The sequence below is a fragment of the Calypte anna genome, chromosome 10 (assembly GCF_003957555.1).
Source record: "Calypte anna isolate BGI_N300 chromosome 10, bCalAnn1_v1.p, whole genome shotgun sequence".
Lineage (NCBI taxonomy): Eukaryota > Metazoa > Chordata > Aves > Apodiformes > Trochilidae > Calypte > Calypte anna.
This window is the reverse complement of record NC_044256.1, coordinates 5125752-5148915: the sequence shown is the minus strand read 5'-3', so window position 1 is coordinate 5148915 and position 23164 is coordinate 5125752. Positions and strand designations below refer to the sequence as shown.

The window sequence follows — 23164 nt, the reverse complement described above, 5'->3', positions numbered from 1 at the left end:
GTTTTATTTGGGCTTTTAGTTATTAGCTTTAGCAGAGATTTAGGAAAAAATATGTTCAAAACAGCAAAAGTAAAACTAGATACGTTTTTATGTGTTGTCATATATTTGGATGAATCACACACGATTTTTACAAGAGAAACATTTTATTAAAGTCCTATATAAATTGCTTCTCTGATTCCTTGTATGCTGTTCATATCATACCAGACTCTTTCATGTACAAATTTCCAATTACAGAAGAAAAATATTGTTATGTTTTCATTCCACCTCCTTTGCTTCTTTCCTTATTCTTTCTGGTTTTTTGTTTTTTAAACACCAGTGATAGCTTTTCCAATGCACATGGCTAAATATTTAAGAATAAAGAATACAGACATGAAGAATTAACTTTTAACTTAGTTCTTAAGAAAATCTGCAAGCATTTCATTGTCTTCCTTTAGTGAATTTAGCTGCCATTGCAAATATATTTCACAGCACATTGATGATACAAAACAGGAATAACAGAGGCAGTTTTGTTATCAGAGAGCGTTGGAAGCCAGAGCTGCAAAAACTTCATGTATCTTTGATACATTAGATTAGTTTCAACTCTATAGGAAGTGAATACAAATTTAGGTGCTAATCCTGCAACGATGCTTTTATTTTCTCAATTTTTACACACTGCACTGTCCTACTGAACCTAATGAGTTCAAGTTTGGTTTTCTTTACTATGATGACTCTGTGGGCCAAAACTTCTGTCATGGAACTTAAGAGAAATTGGCCACTGATTTTCCAAATAGGAATATGGTTTTGCAATTCTGGCTGAAAAAAAGGTCCATAAAAGATAGTGCAGAGAAACCCTTTTAGTTTATTTGTATTAACAGTAATGCTTGTACAAATTAATAGTATTCTTACTGTTAATAGTATAAATTAAAAGAATACAAGGTGAAGTCTTTATTCTTCATAAGTTCTTCATCCCACATGATTTACAAACATGAGCAACATGTGTATATTTTCCTTCTAGATTAAAATGCCAAATGGGTGCTGATTTTTGCTATGTAATCTGTTCTGGGAGTGGAAATAAGCACCATTATTATTTGGAAATACTTCTGGTGCAATCAGCAATTCAAATCTACTAAATTATTGAAGTCTACTTAAATTTGAAGAATCAGTCATTTTACTTCAGTAAAAATTTCTAAGCAGACCATAAGCTGCGTTTGATTTTATTTTACATTCTCTAGACTCTGTTAGGTTATCATCTTTGTTTTCAAATCTTTCAAGGTTTTTGCCAATATACTGAAACACAGGAACACATGACAGTTATAAAATACTCTATATACACCTTTTACTTGGTCTCAGCTCCACTTGGTTGGTAGTTTTAAAAGGTCACAATACATAAGAAACGTGAGTTATGTTTCTTATGTTGTTCATGAATCATCTCAGTCTACAACTGCATTATGTAACACTGTTTAGTTCACACACACAAACACGGAGGATATTTGCAAAACTAGAGTTTTTTCTGACGGGATGTCAGTTTTGAAAACTGGTCTGTTTAGTGCCAATTCCATCTCCCCAGGAAGTCAGAAGTCACTGTTAAATTGTCCATTGACTTCAGTTTATATCAAGATGGAAAATCTTGCCAAATTGATATTAAACAAATTTTACCAACTTTTTTAAGAAAAGGAGGGGAAGATATACAGGTGCTTTTATATATATATTTCATACATATATATATAAACATTTACCTGCCTGAACAGGGCTATGAAAGTGGGGAACACTGAAATACCTCTAGCAAATTAGGTGCCAGCTTCACCGATACGTTACTCCAGTTTTACACAGTGGTTAATCTCCTGAGAGTAACAAGAGTAGTACAGTGGCAAATCAGCACCTTAGCCCATGAAAGCTTCTCAGTAGCTGATGGTTGAAGAGCTTGCATTTATCATTTTGAGTAACCATATGGACCTGTACAACAGCAGCATGTCGGTTGGTCCATGCATTTAATATGGATTAAAGACTGGAACAAGATTACCATCTGCCTCTTTAGCCAGGTAAACATTAATCTTGGCCAAAATCTTGCAGTCATGGTCTAGCCTCTCCCCATGCTGGAACCTCCTGCTTCATCTGGTGGATCTGCTTCTGTAGCTCATCTCTGTCCAGCTTCATTTTTGCTTCTAGGACTTGCCGCAGAGACCCAATGCTCTCATAGATAGCTGCAAATCCTAATTTCAGGGGAGAAATAAATTAGTTCCTAATTTAAAGAGTATCAATAACTACTATCAGAATGCATTTCCTGCCATAGCTCTCCGCTTTACTCTAGGAGGACAGCAAAAGTTCTGAATAAAAACAAGATTGTAATTGCGTGCAAATGGCAAAAGTGCCCCTGATGAAAGCCAAGCTGTGCCTGTGTATGCCCTGGGGCCAGCATTTCTAACCTAGTAAATCCTCACCTCTTATTGCTGGCAGTTTCACACTCAGTGAAAATAATTTTTAATGCCACAGGTGCAGCCATTACATCTGTCTCAGAAGTCTTTTAACTACTTCAATACAAGCAATGGCATTTTGTGTGTTATTATAGGTTAATCATTGGGACCACAATAGAGAATAAAGAGCTTGATAACTTCAATCCTACCAGCATTAACTTCAGCTTTCATTTCTTTTATATCTTCATTAATCTCATTTTGAAGTTTTCCAATGCGAATATTTATCTTTTCTTCAGTCTGTTTTGCTTCATGTGATTCTATTGTTATCTTCTGTATTTCTTCTATTTTATCAATCTTCTCTGCCACTTGGTTGAATTTCACCTCTATAGCTCTTTCACTGATTTCCTGGAGCCAGGAAGAATTTTAATTATTTACTCTACAAATGGAATTACAATAGTTGTTCCAAATATGCAATAGATACTGATTAGTCATCTCTTATGTGGAATTCAAAGGCATAAGGAATTATAATTTTTTATTAAATGGCTTAAACTGACTGGATTACTCTAGGCTAAAATACTGATCTATTAAGAAGCAATCAGATTTATTTTCTAAGACTCTCAGGTTGTGGGGATTTTATACTTGACATCAATTAAAAGAGTTATACAGATATGTGGAGGTCTGAAATTCTCACTCAAATCTCAGTTATGTAACCTTAGTTATTAATAATGGTATTGAATATTTCCAGAGAAGTATTTCTAAGACATTTTAATGAAACTTACAGTGTTTTCCTTAAAAGTCAATGAGAGCTGGTCAATTTTTTGCACAAGCTCTTTTTCAATCCTTTCATGTTCCTGTTCCAGCCAGCTGCGTGCAGACAAAATCTGGCTGCTGAGTTCCTCAATAGCATTTTTTAATCTAAGAGAATAACAGAAATTAGCAGATACAAAAGAGCAGAATTTTTGGTCATTCAGCAGTGACTTTGTTATAATTATGTTAATAAAAACAAGTAATAACAATACATTCTTCACACCATATTAAGGTGAATCTGAACTTTTAGGCTACTAAACTGTATAAGACTGTTACAGAAAACAGCTACAGAAAATAAGGATGAAAGACCACAACGAAATAGCAGTTATTTATATGAAACACATGACAACATTTTGAATTATAGTCAATGCAAATATTTTTTATCTTGGAAAACAATATGGTCATCCATTCAGGTGATCTGTATGTCTTAAATCTGAGCAAAGATTTGGTACCCAGTGCTGGTTCATATAGCCCCACTTGTGTTGCCTATACCCACCTCAGGTTTACACCAACCAGATGTGCCAGTGATTCTGTTTCTTTAGACAGTCTTTCTTCCAGGGAATGTTTGAAGTGTGGGTCTCTTCTTTCATCTGGTTTGCAAATAGTTTTACTGACATAACTGATGGGATTACATGAGGATGGCAATATGCAGTAAGGAGTAAGGATGTGGGTGGCTTAAGCCAGAACTGACACTGAGTGAAATGCCTGGAGAGGAGTTAATATCAGATTTGTGTATATATGTATATATATATATATATAATGTCTAGTAGTAGCACAGTATCTTATAATTAATAAAGTAGGTGTTTGAGTTATGTATTTATTTTTGAAGCCAATTTAAACCACTTTGTGAATGCTGTGCATTGCATCCTGGTGCCTTAAGTTGTACTTTTTGCCCTGCTCTCAACAGCATTTATTGTTCCCTACAGTTCTTGCAGAAAGGTGCCAAGCCACTCAAAAAAATCCTTACTTGTGTTCTGTTACCCATGTTCTACCTGAATACTTAACTAAGGCCTTAAAAGGCTTTTTAAACTTTCCTAACCCCATTAGTAGAAGAATAATTGTTGAAAGCGAGTCCCACCAGACCACTTTGCTTTTGTAATAGCTGTTGAGCATGAGTACTTATTTAAACAGATTCCTGCTTTTGCAGACCTGAAGAATGCAGCAGACTTGGAAAAGTGACGGTGCCTTGGCCAGGCACACGAGAGCAGCAAGGTTTGCCCGGCACTTACTTCGTATCCAGGAGGTGGAGCTGTTGGTTGCTCTCTTTGTAGGCAATCTTCAGCTTTGCTTCTTGTTGCAGTATTGATTGCTCTACTCTGCTCAGAAGATGAGAAATCTGAAACGAAATTCAGAATTTGCTATGTTTCAGCAGCATTTCAACACTGAATCGTTTGGGATGTTTTCATAATGGTAGAGGACCCATTTTTGTTGACATTGCAAAACTTACTGAATTTGCACATTTTACTTTATCATGAAAAATACACAGTCTTGCAAGATGAAAGTATCAACATCTTGAAAACTAATTTTTCAGCCATAAATAGTCTGAGCATCCTTGCCTTGAAAGTGTCTGCCTGCTCCCCCTATTGAGACAGCAGAATTTATAAGATTCAAAGCACTCCACCAAAGATAAATTACATTCTACATCACTGCATGTATAATGGCTACTGCAGTGATAATAGTGCTGGATATAACTGGGAATATGGCATTACTGACAGAATATATTTCTCACCAAAATAATCATCCCAGTTTTATGAAACATACTGTTCTGTTTTGCAAGATTTGTGCCAATATGCTCTTAGCATGCTGGCATGCTGGTATACAATGCTGAGTGTTCTGAGAAAGGTAAAGTGGATTTAAACCATTTACCTGCCACAAAATGGAGATGTAAAACACTTTTGTTGCCCAAAAAAATGGGAGGGCCTTGAAGTGGTGATATGAAGAATCCTTTTCCATAACATCTTAAGTCTTTGCTTGTATCTATTGCTCACTTCCATTCTCATACCCAACAGAAGACAAACATGGAACCCCAAAGCAGTTTTCTGTTGCAAACCTTCAAAACTTGTATTCAAATACATACAAAATCATCCTGGGAAGGCCAAAACATACAGGGATGGAGACACTGATGTTTGCATTGTTACAGCAGCTCTGTAGAACATGCACTGTCATGTTCACATTCCAGCCTCAAGAACCATTCAGGTTGGTATTCACTGACTTTAGTTCATTCCAGGAGTCCTTTTGTGTGCCTTTAAATATTAGCCCCTTCTACACAGAATGCTAAAGCCAGCAAATTAAGAAACTTTTTTCAGTTAGTCCAGTGCAGTAATTCAGCTAGGTACCAACCCTCAGTCTCATAAGGACTGTGAGAAGATGGACCTCTCCATTTGTTAATCCGTGCCCTTCCAGGATAATCATTTATGTAATGGAGTAATGGAGTAATGGAGTCTGTGTGAATTAAACTATAGGTCTTACCTGTACATAGGTAATTTTGGTCCAGATACCATACCTGTATTTCTGCCTCTTTGATTTTAGATTCTAAGATCAGCTTGGAGGTGTGCTGGTCTTTACTTAGGCTCTGAAGTCTTTCATAGGTAATTTTATGCTCTGCAGACAGTCTGGCTAACCCAGCATCACACCTGTTCAAATAAATAAATACCAAAGCAGCAGCTGAATAGACTGTAAGGTCAAAGCTTTTTGAATTATCCATTTTAGACTGGGCATTTCTGGAACTGCTGACTGTCTTCTGAAACAGTGTCTTGTGAGGCTGTAAGAATGGTGATAAATCCCACAGTATTCAGCAAACTGCTCCCAAATGGGCCTGGAGGTCAAGTAGTCTGACACATACCTTCCTGTTTTCTTGCCATTAGCTTAATACATGTAGACTCTGTTGTGATCAGTCAGAAAAATCACATTAGAAATGCAAAGATGCAGAACTTCAATGCCTCATATTTCTTTCATACTACAAAAAACCATCTGTTAAGGTGTGTATGGTTTCACCTACGTGATTAGAAGCCTGAACAATTCAGGACCATTTTTTCATTATTGTAGCTGTGTTCCTCTGGATTCTACATTCTTACTTTTATTTGTGAAATAGTAGTATACAATTAATATCTGTAGTAAACAGTGCGGGGCAAATTTTTGAGTTATTAGTGTTTATTTAGGTGAAACTGGCAGTGAAAGCAATTGCAGTTTTGTCAGACAAATGACTATGAAATTCAGTCCAGGAACATAATAATTATTGTTTCTTCTCTTCATGCTGGAACATTTTTTGATACCGTAACATTTTCACCATAAATATGCTATAGAATTGTGCATTTTCTATCATGTATCAAGAATACTTTGGTCAGGTGGGTTTCATCTACAGTAATACAATAAGGTTATTAACTGAGCTGTGAAAATAGAAGTACTGTAATTTCAGGAATAAGACCTTTGTGTAGTATGAGTCATGTATATTTTTTTACTAAGGGAAACATATAATTGGCAATGTTATCAAATTTGCTCTGTGAAACTGATGAAGAACAGACAGCAGTTACAACTTGAGGGAGAAAAAGGCAGTAAAATGGAACAAGCTAAGGCACATTAAGTCATTACCTAAACCAATGGCACATTTTAACCTCTTTTTAGTCACATTTCAGTTTGAAGGCTTTCATTTCAACATCCATTTTCATCACCTCGGTTACAGGAACTACCATCCTCATTAAACATGAAGGGAATGTAACAGCTAAAATAACAAGCAGAGCATCTGCTCAGTGTTGTGGTACAATTTCAATCTGAAAATAATCAGCAATGCAAAGTAACACAGCAATTAGAAAATCTGTGGAAATTAATTTCTAGTTTAGCAGTTCAGCATTGTGAAACCAATTGGTAGAATCTGTAGGAAGAGCAGCCAAGGTTTCCATAGCAGGGAACTGGACTTGTAGGTCTTACAAACAGGGTTTCCTTAGAAAGACTAGAGGAGCCAGGTTTCTCTCTGCTGTTACCGTTAGAAAATCAGAGGAATGAAATCATCTTGCATTCAGTCACCAAAAGCTTGTGGGCTCAAAAAAACCTGTTAGTTTTGTTTCTTTGAGGCATGGCTGAGACTTATAAAAAGCAACAGCTTTGAAACTACTGTAGTGAATGTAAACAGCAGGCATCTGTAATTGTTTTTAAGGCAAGTTTGTGTTTGGGTTTAAACACAGTGCATCTCTCTTCTTTGTGGAACTCAGTGATGTGATCAAAGAGAAATCTCTTTGCTATACATCCTGTACACACCCACAAACACGTGATTAGTTGTGACCTGGAAGAAAACATTAGTGTGCTTCAGACAAAGAATGAGATTTTTATATATTTATGTAAATTCCTGTCTATAAAATGAAGCCCAGGGGCTACGTTTATGATTACAGAAGTTGAAAACAACTTTAGAGATTAGATCATCTTAAAAGCACAAGGACAGAAACGGGAACTAGATTAAGACTTCTAGGAAAGATACTATTTTAAAAATATAAGAGCTGTGGAAAGAAACATTTTATAAAAAAATGCACATTAAATAATTCTGCTTCACATCTGAAATGCTGAAGTTGGCCGTACGAACACCTCATTGTGTTTTTTCATGTGCAATTGCACACATGCTCTGTTGAGGTTTGGGCCAAAGATGGACTAGAATATGTTCATTTTACAACTCTTTGGCTCTGGAGGACATTACCTGAAGTTCTGATTTCTAACCTGTGTACATATTAGTGAGTGAAGAATAAATGGACAGATGTCATAGTGTTAACTATAATTCTCACTTTTAGAATGCAGTATAATTTTAGAATTCAGTGATGTTTAACATAAACAGTAAAATTGTTAAATAACTGCTTTCTAAGTCATAGTAAGCAGAAGCAGAAGTCATTTTTGTGGCACACCGAAGAGTATTTTTGTTGTCTTTGATTGCTAAGAAATCGAAACAAATTGTTGCTTTATTCAGTATCACCAGGCACTAGGTAAAACTGAGAACTATACCAATATTCTACAACAGGATGCTATAGAAATATGCTATAGTGGTACCCAGAGATTTTTCTATTATCCTCTTTTATTATCAAGGGAGATATTTCAATTAAAATGCCAGTGTTTTGGTGAAAAACAAGGAGTGAAGAGCAAGTTGACAGGGCCAGGGGATCCACTGGGGAAGAACAGCAGAGCTGGTAGATTCTGAAAAGCCAGGATCTGACCCCATTGTATGTGTCTCATATGCAGCAAGCAGCCAGGGTGCAACAGATTTATTGTACTGATGAAGCTCATGACTGCAGAGCATCTCAGATGCATCAGACTCACTTCGTGTGCACTTTAGGAAAATCTGCCCACATGTAGTGAGTCCAGGGTGTCAGAAATGAATCACATCTATAATGTATATAAAAAATCATCTGTATATGCAAAGTAGGCCAAATTTGAACGTGCATAGTTCCCATTTCACTGGATGTTTCAGATATAAGGAAGCTTCTAGAGATAGCTGCTACTATCCTTCTGACCAGCCTGCTGTGTTTAAACTTTACAGAAAAATTGCCATAGTCTACAAGTTACTTTGTAAATAAATTATAAGGTCCTGCTCATGGGTTTTATGATCTAATATCACCAGAAATAGAATTAATAAATATGTACTATGTAAAATTGCCAACATCAGGAACAGGAGGCTGAAGTAATGGATCTATCAGCATCTATCTAATTTTCTGCTGAACGTGTTACTGAACTGAATATAAGTAATATTTTTCTTCAAGTTATTACTAATGCTTATTCTTAGGCAAATGTACATCATTATTCCTAATGTACAGCATTATTCCTGGTAAACACTGTAATGATGATTTACAAATCCATCAATAAATTCTGCTTAATGAAATGGCCCAGAGGCAAGAGCTGTGATGTGTACCCGGCTTTCTGCCAGTGCTATTCATCCTGTGATGCAGGTGAGGTCAGCTGAGAGCTCAGTCTCAATCTCACACCTCCAGAGCTGTGGGCAGCATGGTTGGTTTTGGAGCTGTACTTCAAAAATGCACATGCATGTAGGGATCCCTGTTCTCATCATTAAAAGCAGCAATCCTCAAGTAATAATGTGCCAGTTGTTTGATGATATATTGATGTTACAGAACAGTTGGTGTTAGGAAATAAACACTGCTCTCTCCAATACTGAAGTTGAATGGGATGTTCAGTACACATCCAATTACTGGAAAGTTGGCCAGAATCCTGAGATTGAAACTAAAATTATTACAAGATGAAAAAGTTCAGACTTAGCTGATTTACTGTAACAGGACATCTATCAATTGCTTCACTCTGGTTGTCCATCTGCACACTTTAATCTACAGCAAACATGATGTGCTTGGAGTTCAACTGGCCTGAGCCAGGTTCAACTGAACCTTGCCTGTGGCTGGGACCTGATGCACAGTAAGATGGTAGCCCACGGTAACTTGATAAAGTTTCTAAGGAAAATCTTGGAACTCACCTGAAAGCTACCAGGACTTGATATAAAAGTGAAATAACATGAAGTAAGTTCAGCTTATTTTATATAAGGAACATTGGCTGGAGCCATCAGAAAGTGTCTATCATGGGGAAAGTTTGTGATGGGTATCTGCATAGTGTCAGCAGCATAAACTGCCATCTTCACTGTCATCTCCAGATGTTGCTATAATCATTAGTCACAGTAACATTAACTTTCAAAGTCCAGTATGTCTGTAAATAAAGACAAGGAGCTTACTCCCATGAAACACTGCCTTAGCTTGATTTCTGGCAAAGGGAAGTTAATTTCCTTCCTTTTTCAGAGAAAAATTTTAGGTAGAGAGCATAATGCTGAATAGAAGGTAAGAGTTAAAAGACAATAAACTCTTATGGCAGTGAATACAAATCTCCAACAGTCATTGCACAGTCTGACATGGGCAGACGGATGTAATCTCATACAATTATCAGATAAAGTGCAACCCAGGCACAGTACAAGGGCTTTGCCCTAAATACCCAAAGGAAGAAATCCTGGCACAGGCTGTGCTAGTCCACTGCCAATCCCCAGACCAAGTACTTGGGACAGGCAAGGGCCCCATTGTGCAGCTCTTGCTGGCACCTGTTTATTCACTTGAGTTCTGTTATTGAAAGCAAAGGTGATAAATTGTGCTTCACAACGTTCCTGTAACTGTGTTTGTCCAAATGTGGACCTCTCTCAGGATTTAGTGTGATCTCAAATTGGACTTTTTATATGAAGAAGTGGGAAGATCTAAGCATGTAAATCTGTCAGGGATTTCTAAGTGCGACAGAGATGTGCGTGTATATATTCCTATATATTTTTCAATCATTTTTTGATTTGACAAAATAAACTTGCCTAGTTCATTCCTGTTTACCAAATGATAGTGCCTAACTTGGGGAAAAAAAAGAAAAAAGAAAAGGGAAAGGGAAAGTAAAAGGAAAGGGAAGAGGAAGAGGAAAAGGAAAGGGAAAAGGAAAAGGAAAAGGAAAAGGAAAAGGAAAAGGAAAAGGAAAAGGAAAAGGAAAAGGAAAAGGAAAAGGAAAAGGAAAAGGAAAAGGAAAAGGAAAAGGAAAAGGAAAAGGAAAAGGAAAAGGAAAAGGAAAGAAAAAAAAAGTTTTAAAACCTCCCTAAAGTATCATTTACAGAATGGGCTATGAAAGTTACAATGGGAACCTCAAGCAAATTATTTACAAAAAGAACTTTAGTTCAAGCAAAATCCCTCCCTTAGTATTGTTGTATTGAAGTTTATCACTAAACCAGTTGAAATACAAAACAGAAAAAGAAAAATTATCTGCAGAGTATAAACAATAGACCTAATTGAGCAAGTGTAATTCCACCAAAGTTATCATCCAAGCAACTTTAGGCCAGATTAGGTCCTTTTCTTACAGCTGAACGTATCTTCTGTTTTGAGCAAATGTTGTGCTGTAAATGTGTCACTGATGGCACAACCTGAAGTCTGCACAGTTGCACACTTGTAGCAGTGAGTTTCAAGTAGGTAGAAAAACCTCTGTTATTTTATAGTTGCTTGTTCCCTACAGGAAACAGGTAGCCTGTATGGTTTTTAATATGGCTAACTAATAACTGAACAGATTTTTACCTCCAAAATATAGGCAAAAATGTGAAATGACTGTCTGGCCATAGTACATTTAAATGCCGAATCAAACACAACTTCCTGGGGAAATTGATGTAGTTTATTAAAAACTAATTTCAGGCATTAAGGATAATATTGCAAAGTTTAATATCTAATACTGGACTGCAAAAGATTGTTATTTATTTTCTTGAATTATCCTGGGATTTTTGCCAAAGTTGAGTGCAGCCTGTTATCATTAGCATCTATAGCTCAAGATTTAAGCAACATTAGCCAGTCCCCAAAATATCCTTCTGGTTTGACTTTTACCTTGCAACTCTTCCCCGGAGATCTCCTAAACCAGAAAGCTGCCGCATTTCCAGACTCTTCAGGGTAGAATTTGTTCCATAGCTGAGATTGTCTCTGACACGGATCTGTTCCTGCAGCATCTACAAAGCATTCATATGCAAATAAAAGCTCAGTATGTTGCATTCAATGTACACTTTAAATGTCACTCATTATTTTTCAGTATTTCAGTAACATCAGATACTGTTTTATTATTACTTTATTAGCAGCTTTGTCTTGTGTTGTACTAAACCAGATTTTCGGCAATTTGTTACTTGATGTGCAATCTGCACATGAATACCATAATATGTATAAAGTGTAACTTGACAATGGAATGGAGACATAAATACCCATTTCTATCCTTTCATTTCCCCCACCACACCCCTGTTGCTCATTGCAGCTGAGGCCAGACGTGAGATACCTGCATATGATTAGGTCATAAAAGTGAGCAGTTGGGTTTGGCTACTTCGTGTCATCAGTAAGTGAAAGGAAGTTTATTATAGAGCCAAGTCATTTTCTAGTGTTTATACAGCACAGCCTTTGGACCGAAGTTGAGCTGGGTATTAGTGTTGCATTAATTCATTTTCTCAAGGTTTCCAGTGCAGCTTTTGAAAGGAAGCTTATTAGTACCACAAAGGTTTCTGTGTTTATATGCTAATATCCTGTGCTATTTTCATAGCAAATGAAAGAGTTATGTAATTTGCAAACCTTTTTTCAAGTTATAAAAACAATTTATAAGCTTACAGGATTTTCAGACCTCGTCTGACCTTTAACTATCCTCTGGGCAACTTTCTTATTAAATTAGAAGGACTAAGTAGCTGAGATGCCATTAGTCCTGCAAAAAATTCTTCACATACCTCAATGTCCCGATTCAGCTGCCTCACTATCGCCGTTATGTTTCGGATATGTTCCTCCAAGAGTTGCCTTGCCAACCGGTCACCCCCCCCTTTGTTCTGCATTCTGTGCAGAGTGGAAACAATGTCCTCCTTAATGCGAAAAGCGTGTTCCACAAGAGCTGCTGTTGTTTTCTCATGGCTTAGGATTCTGTCCTCCAGCTGATCCACCAGGCTTGCGGATGCCAAGGGGACCGCTGTCAATGCCTGGCTGTGCAGCGCTATGTTCCGAACCCGTCTAGTGAAGAAGAACATCCAGATATTGTCAACTTCTCACACAAAACTCTGCAGTCTTTCCACTGGAGACAGTGCCATGCTATCTCTAGTAGCTATACTGGGGAGAAGCACCAAAATACTCAGAGAGGGAGGGCCCATTGCTACAAGTAAGTGAGGGCTATGTTGGCTACTGTCTCTGTCTTGTACAAAGGCAGGTCAGGCTCTTTTTCCTGCTCTTTAGGGAAGCTTACAAAACCATAGGATCTTAAGAAAAGGACATTAGCATTGTAAAAGTAGTTACAGTTCAGAGCTATAATTTGATCCAAGTTCAGATTCCTGTGATTGAGTTTCAAAAGCAATGCTTTTTGTCTCTACGGTTTTCAGGTTTAATCAAAGCAGTAACTGTAGAAGGTAGATATTGCAAATTAAATGGAAGCAGACTGAGAATAAAATGGAGTAGCTTGTGTCCAATTCCTTATTTCAGTCTCTACAGCTGTCCTCTGGTGCCATATAGAAGCTTCTTCTCCCAAAATCCCATGAACTGGACAGTATATATGGGTGTAGAAACTGAAGAGAGACCAAAATTCAGACAAGCCTCTCATAGTCTGAGAAGTTAATTTTTCCCCAAAGACAGCATACGTTTTGGTGCCTTAAGTAACTATCTAGATTTTTCAAGAGAGGTTTGTACTTCATAGCTTCCATGGAAAGCAGTGGAGCTCATGGGTGCTCAAAGTTGAAAAGTTAGGCTGCTAACACATGCAGTCTTTTCCTGCTACTACATTCTGTAAAGAATAAAGAAAATTTTCAGAAGCATAAGTGGATGATATAAGTTCATTCTTGCTTTGAAAGAGAATATAATTTTCTTAGAACTCTGTTATTTACTGCATATTCTCCCTGTTGTTTCCTGTTGATGAGCCAAATTAACAGGGTTTTTTTCGCCATGGTGACATTGATAGAGATGTATGAGAACTCCAACTAAGGTTACTTCTGGCTCTGACTTTTCACACTTAGTCTGTGCTATTGGAAGACTGGCTAAAGTATAGTATTCCCAGTCTTCCTTCTACTCAGTTACATTTTAAGCTATTTCATTTATTTTGGAAAAGTGTTGAGAAGAAGCTGAGTAAGCAAATATGATTTGAGTGATGGTTTGAATGAGTTTACAGTATTTTACTTTGCTTTGTGCACAAATGCCAACATCCCAAGTCACAGCACTAGTATATATATGGAACTGAGAGACACATAGAACTCTGCAATATGAAGATTTTATTTTTTTACATTCCAAACTGTACCTTTCAGAAGGGGCAAGAGTTGGGAAGATAGGGCTTCGCTGGGCCATTTTCTGGTCAATAATTTGTGTCTGTTGAAAAAGTACACATTGAATTATTTAATAGTTTATATCTGGCACTGAAATGACTTAATGCCTCTGCTTTAAGTGAACCTTTAGATAAAGTTTAAGATTACACTGACAGCTCTGATCTTGGAGTTCAAATATTGCTTATGAAATAAGTGCAAATAAAAATCAATACAAAAGAATGAAACCTGAAAAATGCTGAGCAGCTTTTTATAGTGAAAATGATACATGAGGTCGACAACCTTGAAATGGAAGTCTGCTGTTGACCCACAGAACAGGTTTGGCAGGACAGAAGCAAACAAACTTTTTGTTCCTGATCTGTCCCCTGGTCTCAGGCATCAGCAATCAATGAATAAAAAAGTAAAATCGACATGATTATCATAAAGCTTAAGAAAGTATTGTCTGGAGAATAAAATAAAAATATTTAGTGACAGAAGATTGTTAGGGATAAGGTATTTTTCAGGTAAAAGCTTTGGCAGTCAGAAACCTAAATGTGAAAGACATCAGCATAGTTTAGAGAAACTGAGGCTTTTTTTAAATTTGGCCTTCAAATCTAAATTACCACCTTTTATGTTGTAAGTAAATTCTTCTGTGGTAAGCATATAGATTCTGGTTTTAATTTTTAGACATAGCCAGACTGTGCCAGACGTTGCAGCAGTGTAGGTCTGCTAAACAACTTCAGAAAGATATTTTAGATTTCTTACTCTGAGTGAGACCAGCACCTGGCTCAATAGCTTTGTCTGCTGAGAGAGAATTACATCAATGAATAAGAGGGTAGCCTCAAACATATCCAGCTATTAACCAAACATTTTTAACTGTAAAGAAAATGAGCGTGGCCTGAGCATGAAGTCCTTGGGAACCTAAAATCCTCACTGAAAATTAAAGGTTGGTGTACGAAAAGGATTTTGCAATTGCTGATGAAATCCATTGACATTTGCTGTACAAACACAAAGGGAGAAATAAGGTTATTGAGACAAAACAGTTGTATATTGATCATAAAGAAGTGATGGAACTATCCTCTGAGATCTCAAAATCCAAGGCATGTTTGTGCTGTAGAAACATACAAAAGCACTGCCTGAAAGCGGCCAGCAAACATTGTCACAGTATGTGTGTTCTATTTATAGCACAGTGCTTCAGAAACTACAAATTAGAAAAAAAATAGTTTTCAGAGAAACTGGGTTGCTGAGCAGCAGTGACACTAGACTGGAATTCAAAAGGTCTGATTTTAAATCCTTGCTCAATCTCTGATCCTGCTGACTTCGGACAAGTTGTTCTGTGTCTGGTGTCTCAATTTCCCTATGTGGAAGACAGAGATAATGATACCAACCTCCTTGTTTAAGTCCTTACAAGCCTACAAGTAAAAAGCAAGGTATAAGAGCTGGGTATCACCATGATGACTTTGCATTCAAGCTTCTGTGCAGACACTGAGTGCCCTGTCATGGAATCTGTTCTGCACACTTGTCATTTCCCAGTTGATGTTTTTAAACACTGCCACAGCTCTGCAGGACAACCCCCTTGCTGTACCATGAGGTTATACAGTAGTTGGGCACTCAGCTCTCAGTAGATCTGAGCTAATTTATTCTTAGTCCTCTGGGCCATAACACATTGTAATGTCTGGTTACAGTGAAGCATTTAAACACAATTTAACTATAAGCATGGGAATATCCCACTGATGTAAGAAGAGCTATGCATATTGCAGCAGCAAAGCACTGGATGCTACCTAGAAAAACACAGAACAAATATTAAAGTCAGTACATCTAGCAGTGTCTTAGTGGAATGCACCTTATAAAAAACAGCCAAACAAAAAAATCCTCAAGTCTTGCAGTCTTATGGCCTTCAAGATTCATTTATTATTGATAAAAAACAAAAAAACAAACAAATAAACAAACAAAAAAACCAGCTTGCTGCAGAGTAAGCATGAGATTGCTTGAAGATTTCACTTTTTCTGCCAGACTGCCATTAGATATGGAAGTGTCTGGAGAAACTGTGCAAGTGAAACAAAAGTTACGCAGATGGAGTTCTTATTCATTTGTTATTGCTAACTTAAGCACATCACTCAGTACATAGTGAATTATCTCATCATTGGTTATCAGATTGCTTGATCTGATCCAGCATCCAGAAAAGATGTAAGATCATGCTCAGCAAACTTTTCTGCAGCTTCGAGGTATTTGTAGTAAACAGTAACAGATAGGAGTCAGAATCGACAAGGTGTCCCTGTCTGAGTCTATGTAATACCAATTTAGATTAACAATGTAGAACAAAGAAAAAAGGTGTTCTGATGCCTACACTGAGAAGAGTATAATTTTACATAGCTCCAATAATAATTGCAGTTAGCTGGGGTCCACTTAGATACCAGTTGAAATACTGGCTTGTATTGTTTTGGGGTTTATTCTTTGGTTTGGTTTCGTTTTTTGGGTTTTATTTAATTATGTTGTCTCCTGATTAATACTGCTATAGCAATTTAAATCATGGTATATTAGCCCAGTAGATTTTGGTTGATTGATTTAGTTTACTGTGAATATTCCAAATACACTTTGTCACATGGATGAGGAAAAGATTTTTCCCCATTGTAACTGATTGCCAAAAACATTTCACTTAACATGCAAGGCAGCTTTTCCATACAAACACGGGGTCCTTCTTTTAATCACTGACACCAGACATGTAAAAGCTTGGAAAAAAATCGTACATGGCACATGCCAAAGAAACACTTGTAGCAATGTGAAGTTTGCTCCTTGCTATTTGTACTGTGTCATCCCTTCCCCACGTCAGCAGACGCCTGGCATGTTTATTTTCTGCAGGTTCTCCATTTCCCCTGTTTTGAAGGGTAATGATATCTGTAGTGTTCAGTTCTCCATCTTCTATTATAACCCATGTCTAATACTTGCTTTAATCTCTGTGTACCCCTGGTCGTTTTTCACAATGATTCTCACAATATGCCGGGAGGTTGGAAAGCATTATTATTCCTGAAACTATCCTTTTCCTTATGTTGCTGGTAGGGAAGTGAAGCACGGGGAGGGGGAGGTAGGAAGGGCCGTGGGACTTGCCACAAGTCACACGGCAATCAAAGCAGACTGAAATACCTGCCTCGGCAAACACTTTAATCACCCTTTTCTTCTTAAAATAGAAATCGCTCACAGGGAGCGTATGACAGCACCACCCCGGGAGCCGCAAGCTCCTGGAGTTACTCCGGAGCACTTTGGGGTAACGTTCTGGAGTACGTCAAAAAGCTCCTGTGTCACAGCTTGGCAGGCAGATGGGTCAGAACCCGACTCTGTCAGTGACTCTTACGAAACTGACCCTGGCAGAACCTTTCTGTTCTGCTGTGACATTTTGCGGAGACGTGTGCGGCGGGGTGCGGGGAGGAGGGGGCTCCCCGCTGGGAGAGAGGGAGCCGTGCTCTGAGCCCAGGCGAAGGGTCCTCTTGAGGAACAGGTCTGATCAGCTCAGGTGCTTGACTACGCCAGTTCGGGACCAGGGCTGCGATTCGTGCCTGCGCAGCGCCCCGCCGCTGCCCCGGCCCGGCCAGCACTCCGCCGGCCCGCAGCTCTGCCGGGCGGGCAGGCCCGGGGCCCCGGCGGCAGGGACCTCAGCGTTCGTCGGCGGAAGGGTCGTCGGGAAACGCGGCGACGGCTGTGGAAGCGCGGGGTGCACAATAGCTGACAGGACACGACACCGCTCTCTGGCCATGCAACACGGAGGGACAGGGCTGGGACAGACGCTGTGCGGGCGCAGGGCGCTCACTCACCGGTGCCGGATCAGGGCGGGACGGGGTTGCCCGGGCTCCAGCAGCCCGGCGCCCGCTCAGCCCCTCTCCTCAGCGCGCTGCCCCCGCCGCCGCTCCCCTTCGCCAGGCGTCGGGGCTGCCTCTACCCAGCCGGGGCATCCGTCTCTCCATCCGTCCGCCCGTCGGTCGGCGACGCGGGGCCCGGCTGCGCGGAGCTGAGCGGAGCGGGGCTGCCGCCGCAGGCCGCGCTGCGGGAGCGGGAGCGGTTGCCAGGACGCCGTCACCATGGGAACGCGGGGGGGCAGCATCCAGCCGCCGGGACAAACCCCTCCTCGTCGTCGCTTCCTCGAAGATATTGCATAGCATGCCCGCTCCTCGAGGAGGGAGGAGAGAGATCCTTCCAAGGGCAGCTGCGTTCCCAGCAGCAGCGAGGACGAGCGGAGGGACGCGGGACGGGGGCCATGCCTGCCGCTCCCCCACCAGCAAATGTCGGCTCCAGGGAGAAAGTTTAGTGGTGGCAAACCAGCAGCTACTCTGAATTTCTGGTGGTGCAAAAGAGCTGAGAGTGTGACCAAAGGCATGGATTTTTCTAGAGCATATAGCAAGCCCCGGCAGAATACAGTATTGTTAAAATCAATGGCGACTAGTTGTTTGTAAGATTTCCAGGTTATGTTTTCAAACAAGATCTGATTTATAGCCTCAGGGAAACTTTATATATTGCAGAAAAGACAATCTGTCTGTCTGCACAGCAGAGGCGTATGAGCTAAGAGAAAGTATTACTGGAAAAACAGAGTCTATAGAGGGTGTGTCTGCCTTCACTTTTGTTTCCTGCTTGTGTCATTATTTGGACTTTGGTACAGCCACCTTGAGTAAACAAAGGGTAAGTGAAACTGGAGACAAACTTACTGCATTAGTTCTCTCTGAAATAGCTGAGAGTCTTTGATTTTGGTTAAAATATACACAAAATACATAAAATAAACACAACTGTTGTACAGGCAATCCATTGCAGGAGTGAATATCTGGCAGATGTGAAGGACAAACATGCTGTAGCATGCACATGTCAATGTGAAAAGCAAGGCGGAGGATGAATTCACACTCTGATTGACCTATTTATTTTAAAGTAATTCTCACATCAGAGGACCAGGCCAGAAACAAAACATGACACAGGTGCTTTCAAAATGGGATAGTAAACAACTGAGAGTCATAGGATTGTGAGGTAATTCATGTTAGAATGGACATTAGGAGGACACTTGGCCAAGCTCCTGCTCCAAGCGAGGCCATTCTTGAGGACAAAATGCAGTTGTTTAGGGGTTTATGCAGCCTGCTCATGAAGTTGTCCAAGGATAGGGACTGCCCAAACTCTCTGGGTGGCCTGGTTACCTGCTTCACTGGACACTGGGGGGAAAACGTTGTCCTTATACATAGAACATCTCTTGTTTACATTTATGTTGTTTTCTTCCCACCATGCACCACTGCTCAGCTTTGCCATCTTGATCCATAGGTACTGGGGGCTCCTGTTAGTGCCTCCAAAGTCTACTTTCATCAGGCTGCTCCCTCAGCATCTCCTCAGGGGCCTGGGCTCCAGACCCCAAGGCCTCTGCTGAACTTGCTCAAGTTCACTGATGTACTCAGCTGTATTCTCTGACCTGGCAAATACTAACTTTATGCCCCTGGTTATTTATGTGCACCTGTCTTGTGATTTTTCTTGTTGAAGGACTCCTTGGATGTGCAGTGTTTTTTGAGTATATATGTCTACAGGAATGGGGCTTGAAATCAAATTGTTATTTAAAGCAAAGTGATTAATAATTTTTTTATTTTAAAACATGTCAGCATTGCTACCTTCTCCTACAAACCTGACACTAACATTAAAAGTTATTAGTTATTAGTCCTTATTAGTTCTCAGTCTGCCCTCTCCCTTTAGCTCTTGTCTGACAGCAGTGTTCAGCATGGTGGGGAAGAGAGATGGGGAGGTGACATGTGAATGCTTGTCTGTTCTTAGGCTCTTCCCTAGCCATCCATACTGCTGAATGATCTTTGGTTTGAACCACACAGCTGTTCTGTTATCAGAGATCATTATCACTTCCATGTTTCTATATAAAGCAGTACTAAAATTGATGTATTTTTTATAATTAGACCTTCAGGGTAATTGATAAGGATTGATAATTGATAATAATTGATAATATCATTCATGAATGAAGCCTCATTTTAAGTAATTGTAGAATTACAGAATGGAGCAATTTAGGTTGGAAGGGACCTTGAAGGGGAGTCTGGTCCAAGTCCCTGCTCCAAGGAGGGTTAATGTTGGTGTTAAATCAGGTTGCTCAGCATAACATAAAGCTTGCACAATATTAAAAAAAATCTCCTTCTGAGGAAGAAAAACACAACAATCCTTGTACCTCTGTTTATGTGAACCTCCATAGCTTAACTGAATTCAGTCACTGGAACACAGGAGGCAAACTTCATCAGTTACTGAGTTCTTTCAGACTTCTTCCAGATTATACCAGCTCTGCAAATAACAACATTTTTCACAAATTTTGGTTTGCAGTTGGAGAAAAATCCAACTCAGTGAATTCTGAGAATCTTTTACATCTGAGGCTTCCCTTAATCAGATCCAGAGAAAAAGAGCCACATGCTGTTTTTCCCAAAAAAAAAAAAAAACAAGACCCAAACCAAAACAAAAACCCCAAAATAGCAATGCTGGGGGGACAAAGGGCTGATGACTTTGTTGCTGTACTTTTTACTGTAGTTGTATTTTAGGTGGAGATGTTGAACATGTTGTTAAGCATGTTTTCTGAACAGGTATGCTCCTCTCAGGCCAACAAAAGAGGAAAGAAGGAAAAATTGTTAGGTACAGAGAAAGGGAGTGAAAGAAAGCTAAAATTATACTAATAGTTGAAGTAATTCCATCACATTTGAAGTCATAAACTTGTGCTTTTGTTTGACACATGCCATTTTGTTTCTCCCTACATTTCAGAAGAAATTTGCTGAGCATAATTGAAGGCAGAACTTAACCATTTGCATTTCAGCAGAAAACCTGAAGATTAAGTGTCTGTTTATTCTTTGAAAAGCAGATGAAGCAAAAATGGCATTGAATTTTGACAGTTTCCCTAATTTTATACTTATTTTCTGTGACACAAATACTTCATCTTTCTAAGAAATACCAGATTGTGTCGTTTTCTAAGAGTATGTCCTTCTGAAGTATTATGCCTTATTTTAGCAGTAACCAGGCATTAATTAATTTATTAATTAAATTATTCTGATCAACAGAAGCATCTTATATGCAGCTTATAAAATTCTAAATATATCCTGTGAGTAAGAGAAAAAGCAGTAATGTTTTTTCCCCTTTGCTGTCAGTTTTAACCAATTAGAAAGCAGTCAGGGCAGTGCCTGTTTCATTAAGATTTCTGATCTCCAGACTCATTGACTTCACATGAGACTTCCTTCTTTCTGAAGACACGATCATGTTTTCAGAGTGGAGGAAAAGGGAAAATTATATTTTGTGGCATTTCCAGAGGTAAATAACTGTTTTTTTCAGGCAGTGTAGTCTTTATACATTTCAGCATCTGCCTGATTCCTCTTTGGTGCCAGCACCCAGCATCCAACAGGCAGTGGGCAGGGGAGACATGTGAGTTACCAGCTGCCCTATGGAGCCAACAGCTTCTCTCCTGTGACAGGTCAGGAGATGGCAAAGAGGCTGTGGCCCTTCTGTCAGTGCTGAGCTTGGACCTGTGTCTAAAACAGTCCAGAACACCAAGTCAGGAAGCCTCCGCAGGCATTGAAGTGAAACTTGTCCTTAAATATTTTCCTGAAGCTTCACTCCAGTGACCAATAACAGGAGGATCAAGTGCCCCAACTGCTTGCAGCAAAAATATATCCTCAAATTATTCTTGATGTTGACACTTCAGTGCCTGAGCTGGTAGGTGTTACTAACCAAACACTGGCAGACAATGCACACACTGAAAAAAACCAGTGAAAAATCTTGATGCGGGGTATTTTTCTAAAATCTTTTCAGGGTTGGTCTTTTAAAGGTAATCTGTACAGAAGAGTTCTATGACAGAAATGTCACCACTTCAAAGTTTTGTGCATAATTTAAAAGTATAGAGGTTCCTTTTTACTCTGCTGGAACTCCTTGAGATGAAGGTGTGGGTTCTGCCTTTCTCAGAGGTGACCATGGCACATTATATACAGATCTCTCGGGCACACCACCTCTGACATCCGAAGGGAAATGCCCTCCCCTGCTTCTGAGCATGGGTATTGAATAAGTGTCATTCACTTAATATAGTCAGCTTGGGAATTAGATGTTTATCATTAAAATAAGCAGAATTAAATGACTGTTTAAAAGCATGAAAAGAGTTTGTTGTGAATTGGACTGTGCTTAGTACACGCAGTGCATAGCAAGGGTTGGTGCAGTGCAGGGTGTTGGTGCCTTAGGTCCTCAAATCTTTGTTGGAAGTCATCTTCTGGTCCATCTAGAGTAGATGGACCAAATAGCACATATAAAATGCAATGAACTCAGGACTAGTTTCACAGTTAACTATGCAGTGCGAATGCACTTTTTTACTCTTCTTCCACGACCCAGTTTCTGTTTTTTTGCAACTTGTCTTAAGAAAATGAACCTGGACACTAAAAAAACCAAAACACATCCAAAGCAAACAGAAAACTCTACAAAGCCTATATGGATTATTTTGTTTGCCCTATATATGCTCTCTGGATTCTTACCGGATTTTTTTCACCCCTTTTTATCACAGTTTCATAAATTATACAGCATTTGCATGTTCAAATTAAATATTAGGTGAACTATTTTTGTCCTCTTTCCATAAAGCTGCTGTTGCTCCCCTTCTGTTGGTAATCAAAGTGTGCAACTCATTTCCTGTGAAGTTCTGCACATGTCTAGCACTATGAGATACATTTTTGCTATAATAGCTATTGCAGTTCATGTTCACCAGCCAGCTACTTCCTCAATTAAAGTATTTCCTACTCCTCATATCGATGTCAGTTCACATCCAAGCAATCAGCTATGGAAATCCCAGGCTTGACAAGGTCAAACCCAGCTGAGCTGTAGAAGTGTTTTGTTCTTCAAAACCAAGGATGAAACATGCCTAAGGGGCTGTTTGGTTTCACCCAAAGCTTGTGGAACCAAAAGAAACAATAAGAATAGATTAACTATTACACCCTATTTTTTCCAGTAACTGCACTTGTTAATCAGAGTTAACTAAAAAAAAAAACCCCAGTAACATCTAACGATGAAACCAGGTACTGTACCTATTGAGAGTGCTTTTCAAGGTAGTTTGGAAGTAGTGTTGACATCTGACTCGGGGTCTGGCTGTTGTGGAGTGCTGGAATGGTTTGTTTCTGTTTTATTTACATTCTGTCTTAGAAGTGGTGGTGAGAAGTCTATTGAAGTCAACAAC

The 23164-nt window shown here is 39.2% G+C and overlaps 1 protein-coding gene across 1 annotated transcript; it reads right to left on the bottom strand.

Moving 5' to 3' along the window:
• Nucleotides 1–1946: 1946 nt before the first annotated feature.
• Nucleotides 1947–18005, bottom strand: FAM81A (family with sequence similarity 81 member A). Its single transcript, XM_030457436.1, has 9 exons — nt 17775–18005; nt 13968–14035; nt 12427–12700; nt 11555–11673; nt 5701–5830; nt 4427–4533; nt 3170–3305; nt 2600–2795; nt 1947–2189 (listed from the first exon to the last, which is right to left on the bottom strand). Exons 2-9 carry the CDS (start codon nt 14012–14014, stop codon nt 2050–2052), a joined length of 1149 nt encoding a protein of 382 aa, XP_030313296.1. The 5' UTR covers nt 14015–14035; nt 17775–18005; the 3' UTR covers nt 1947–2049.
• Between the last annotated feature and the right edge of the window lie 5159 nt (nt 18006–23164).

Excerpts from the sequence above, each read along its gene's own strand:
- FAM81A (XM_030457436.1), bottom strand. The coding sequence starts at position 14,014 with ATGGCCCAGCGAAGCCCTATCTTCCCAACTCTTGCCCCTTCTGAAAG. Across the intron at positions 11,674-12,426 it reads AGCTGAATCGGGACATTGAG|ATGCTGCAGGAACAGATCCG; the intron begins GTATGTGAAGAA and ends AATGCTTTGTAG. Across the intron at positions 5,831-11,554 it reads CTCCGGGGAAGAGTTGCAAG|GTGTGATGCTGGGTTAGCCA; the intron begins GTAAAAGTCAAA and ends TTATTTGAACAG.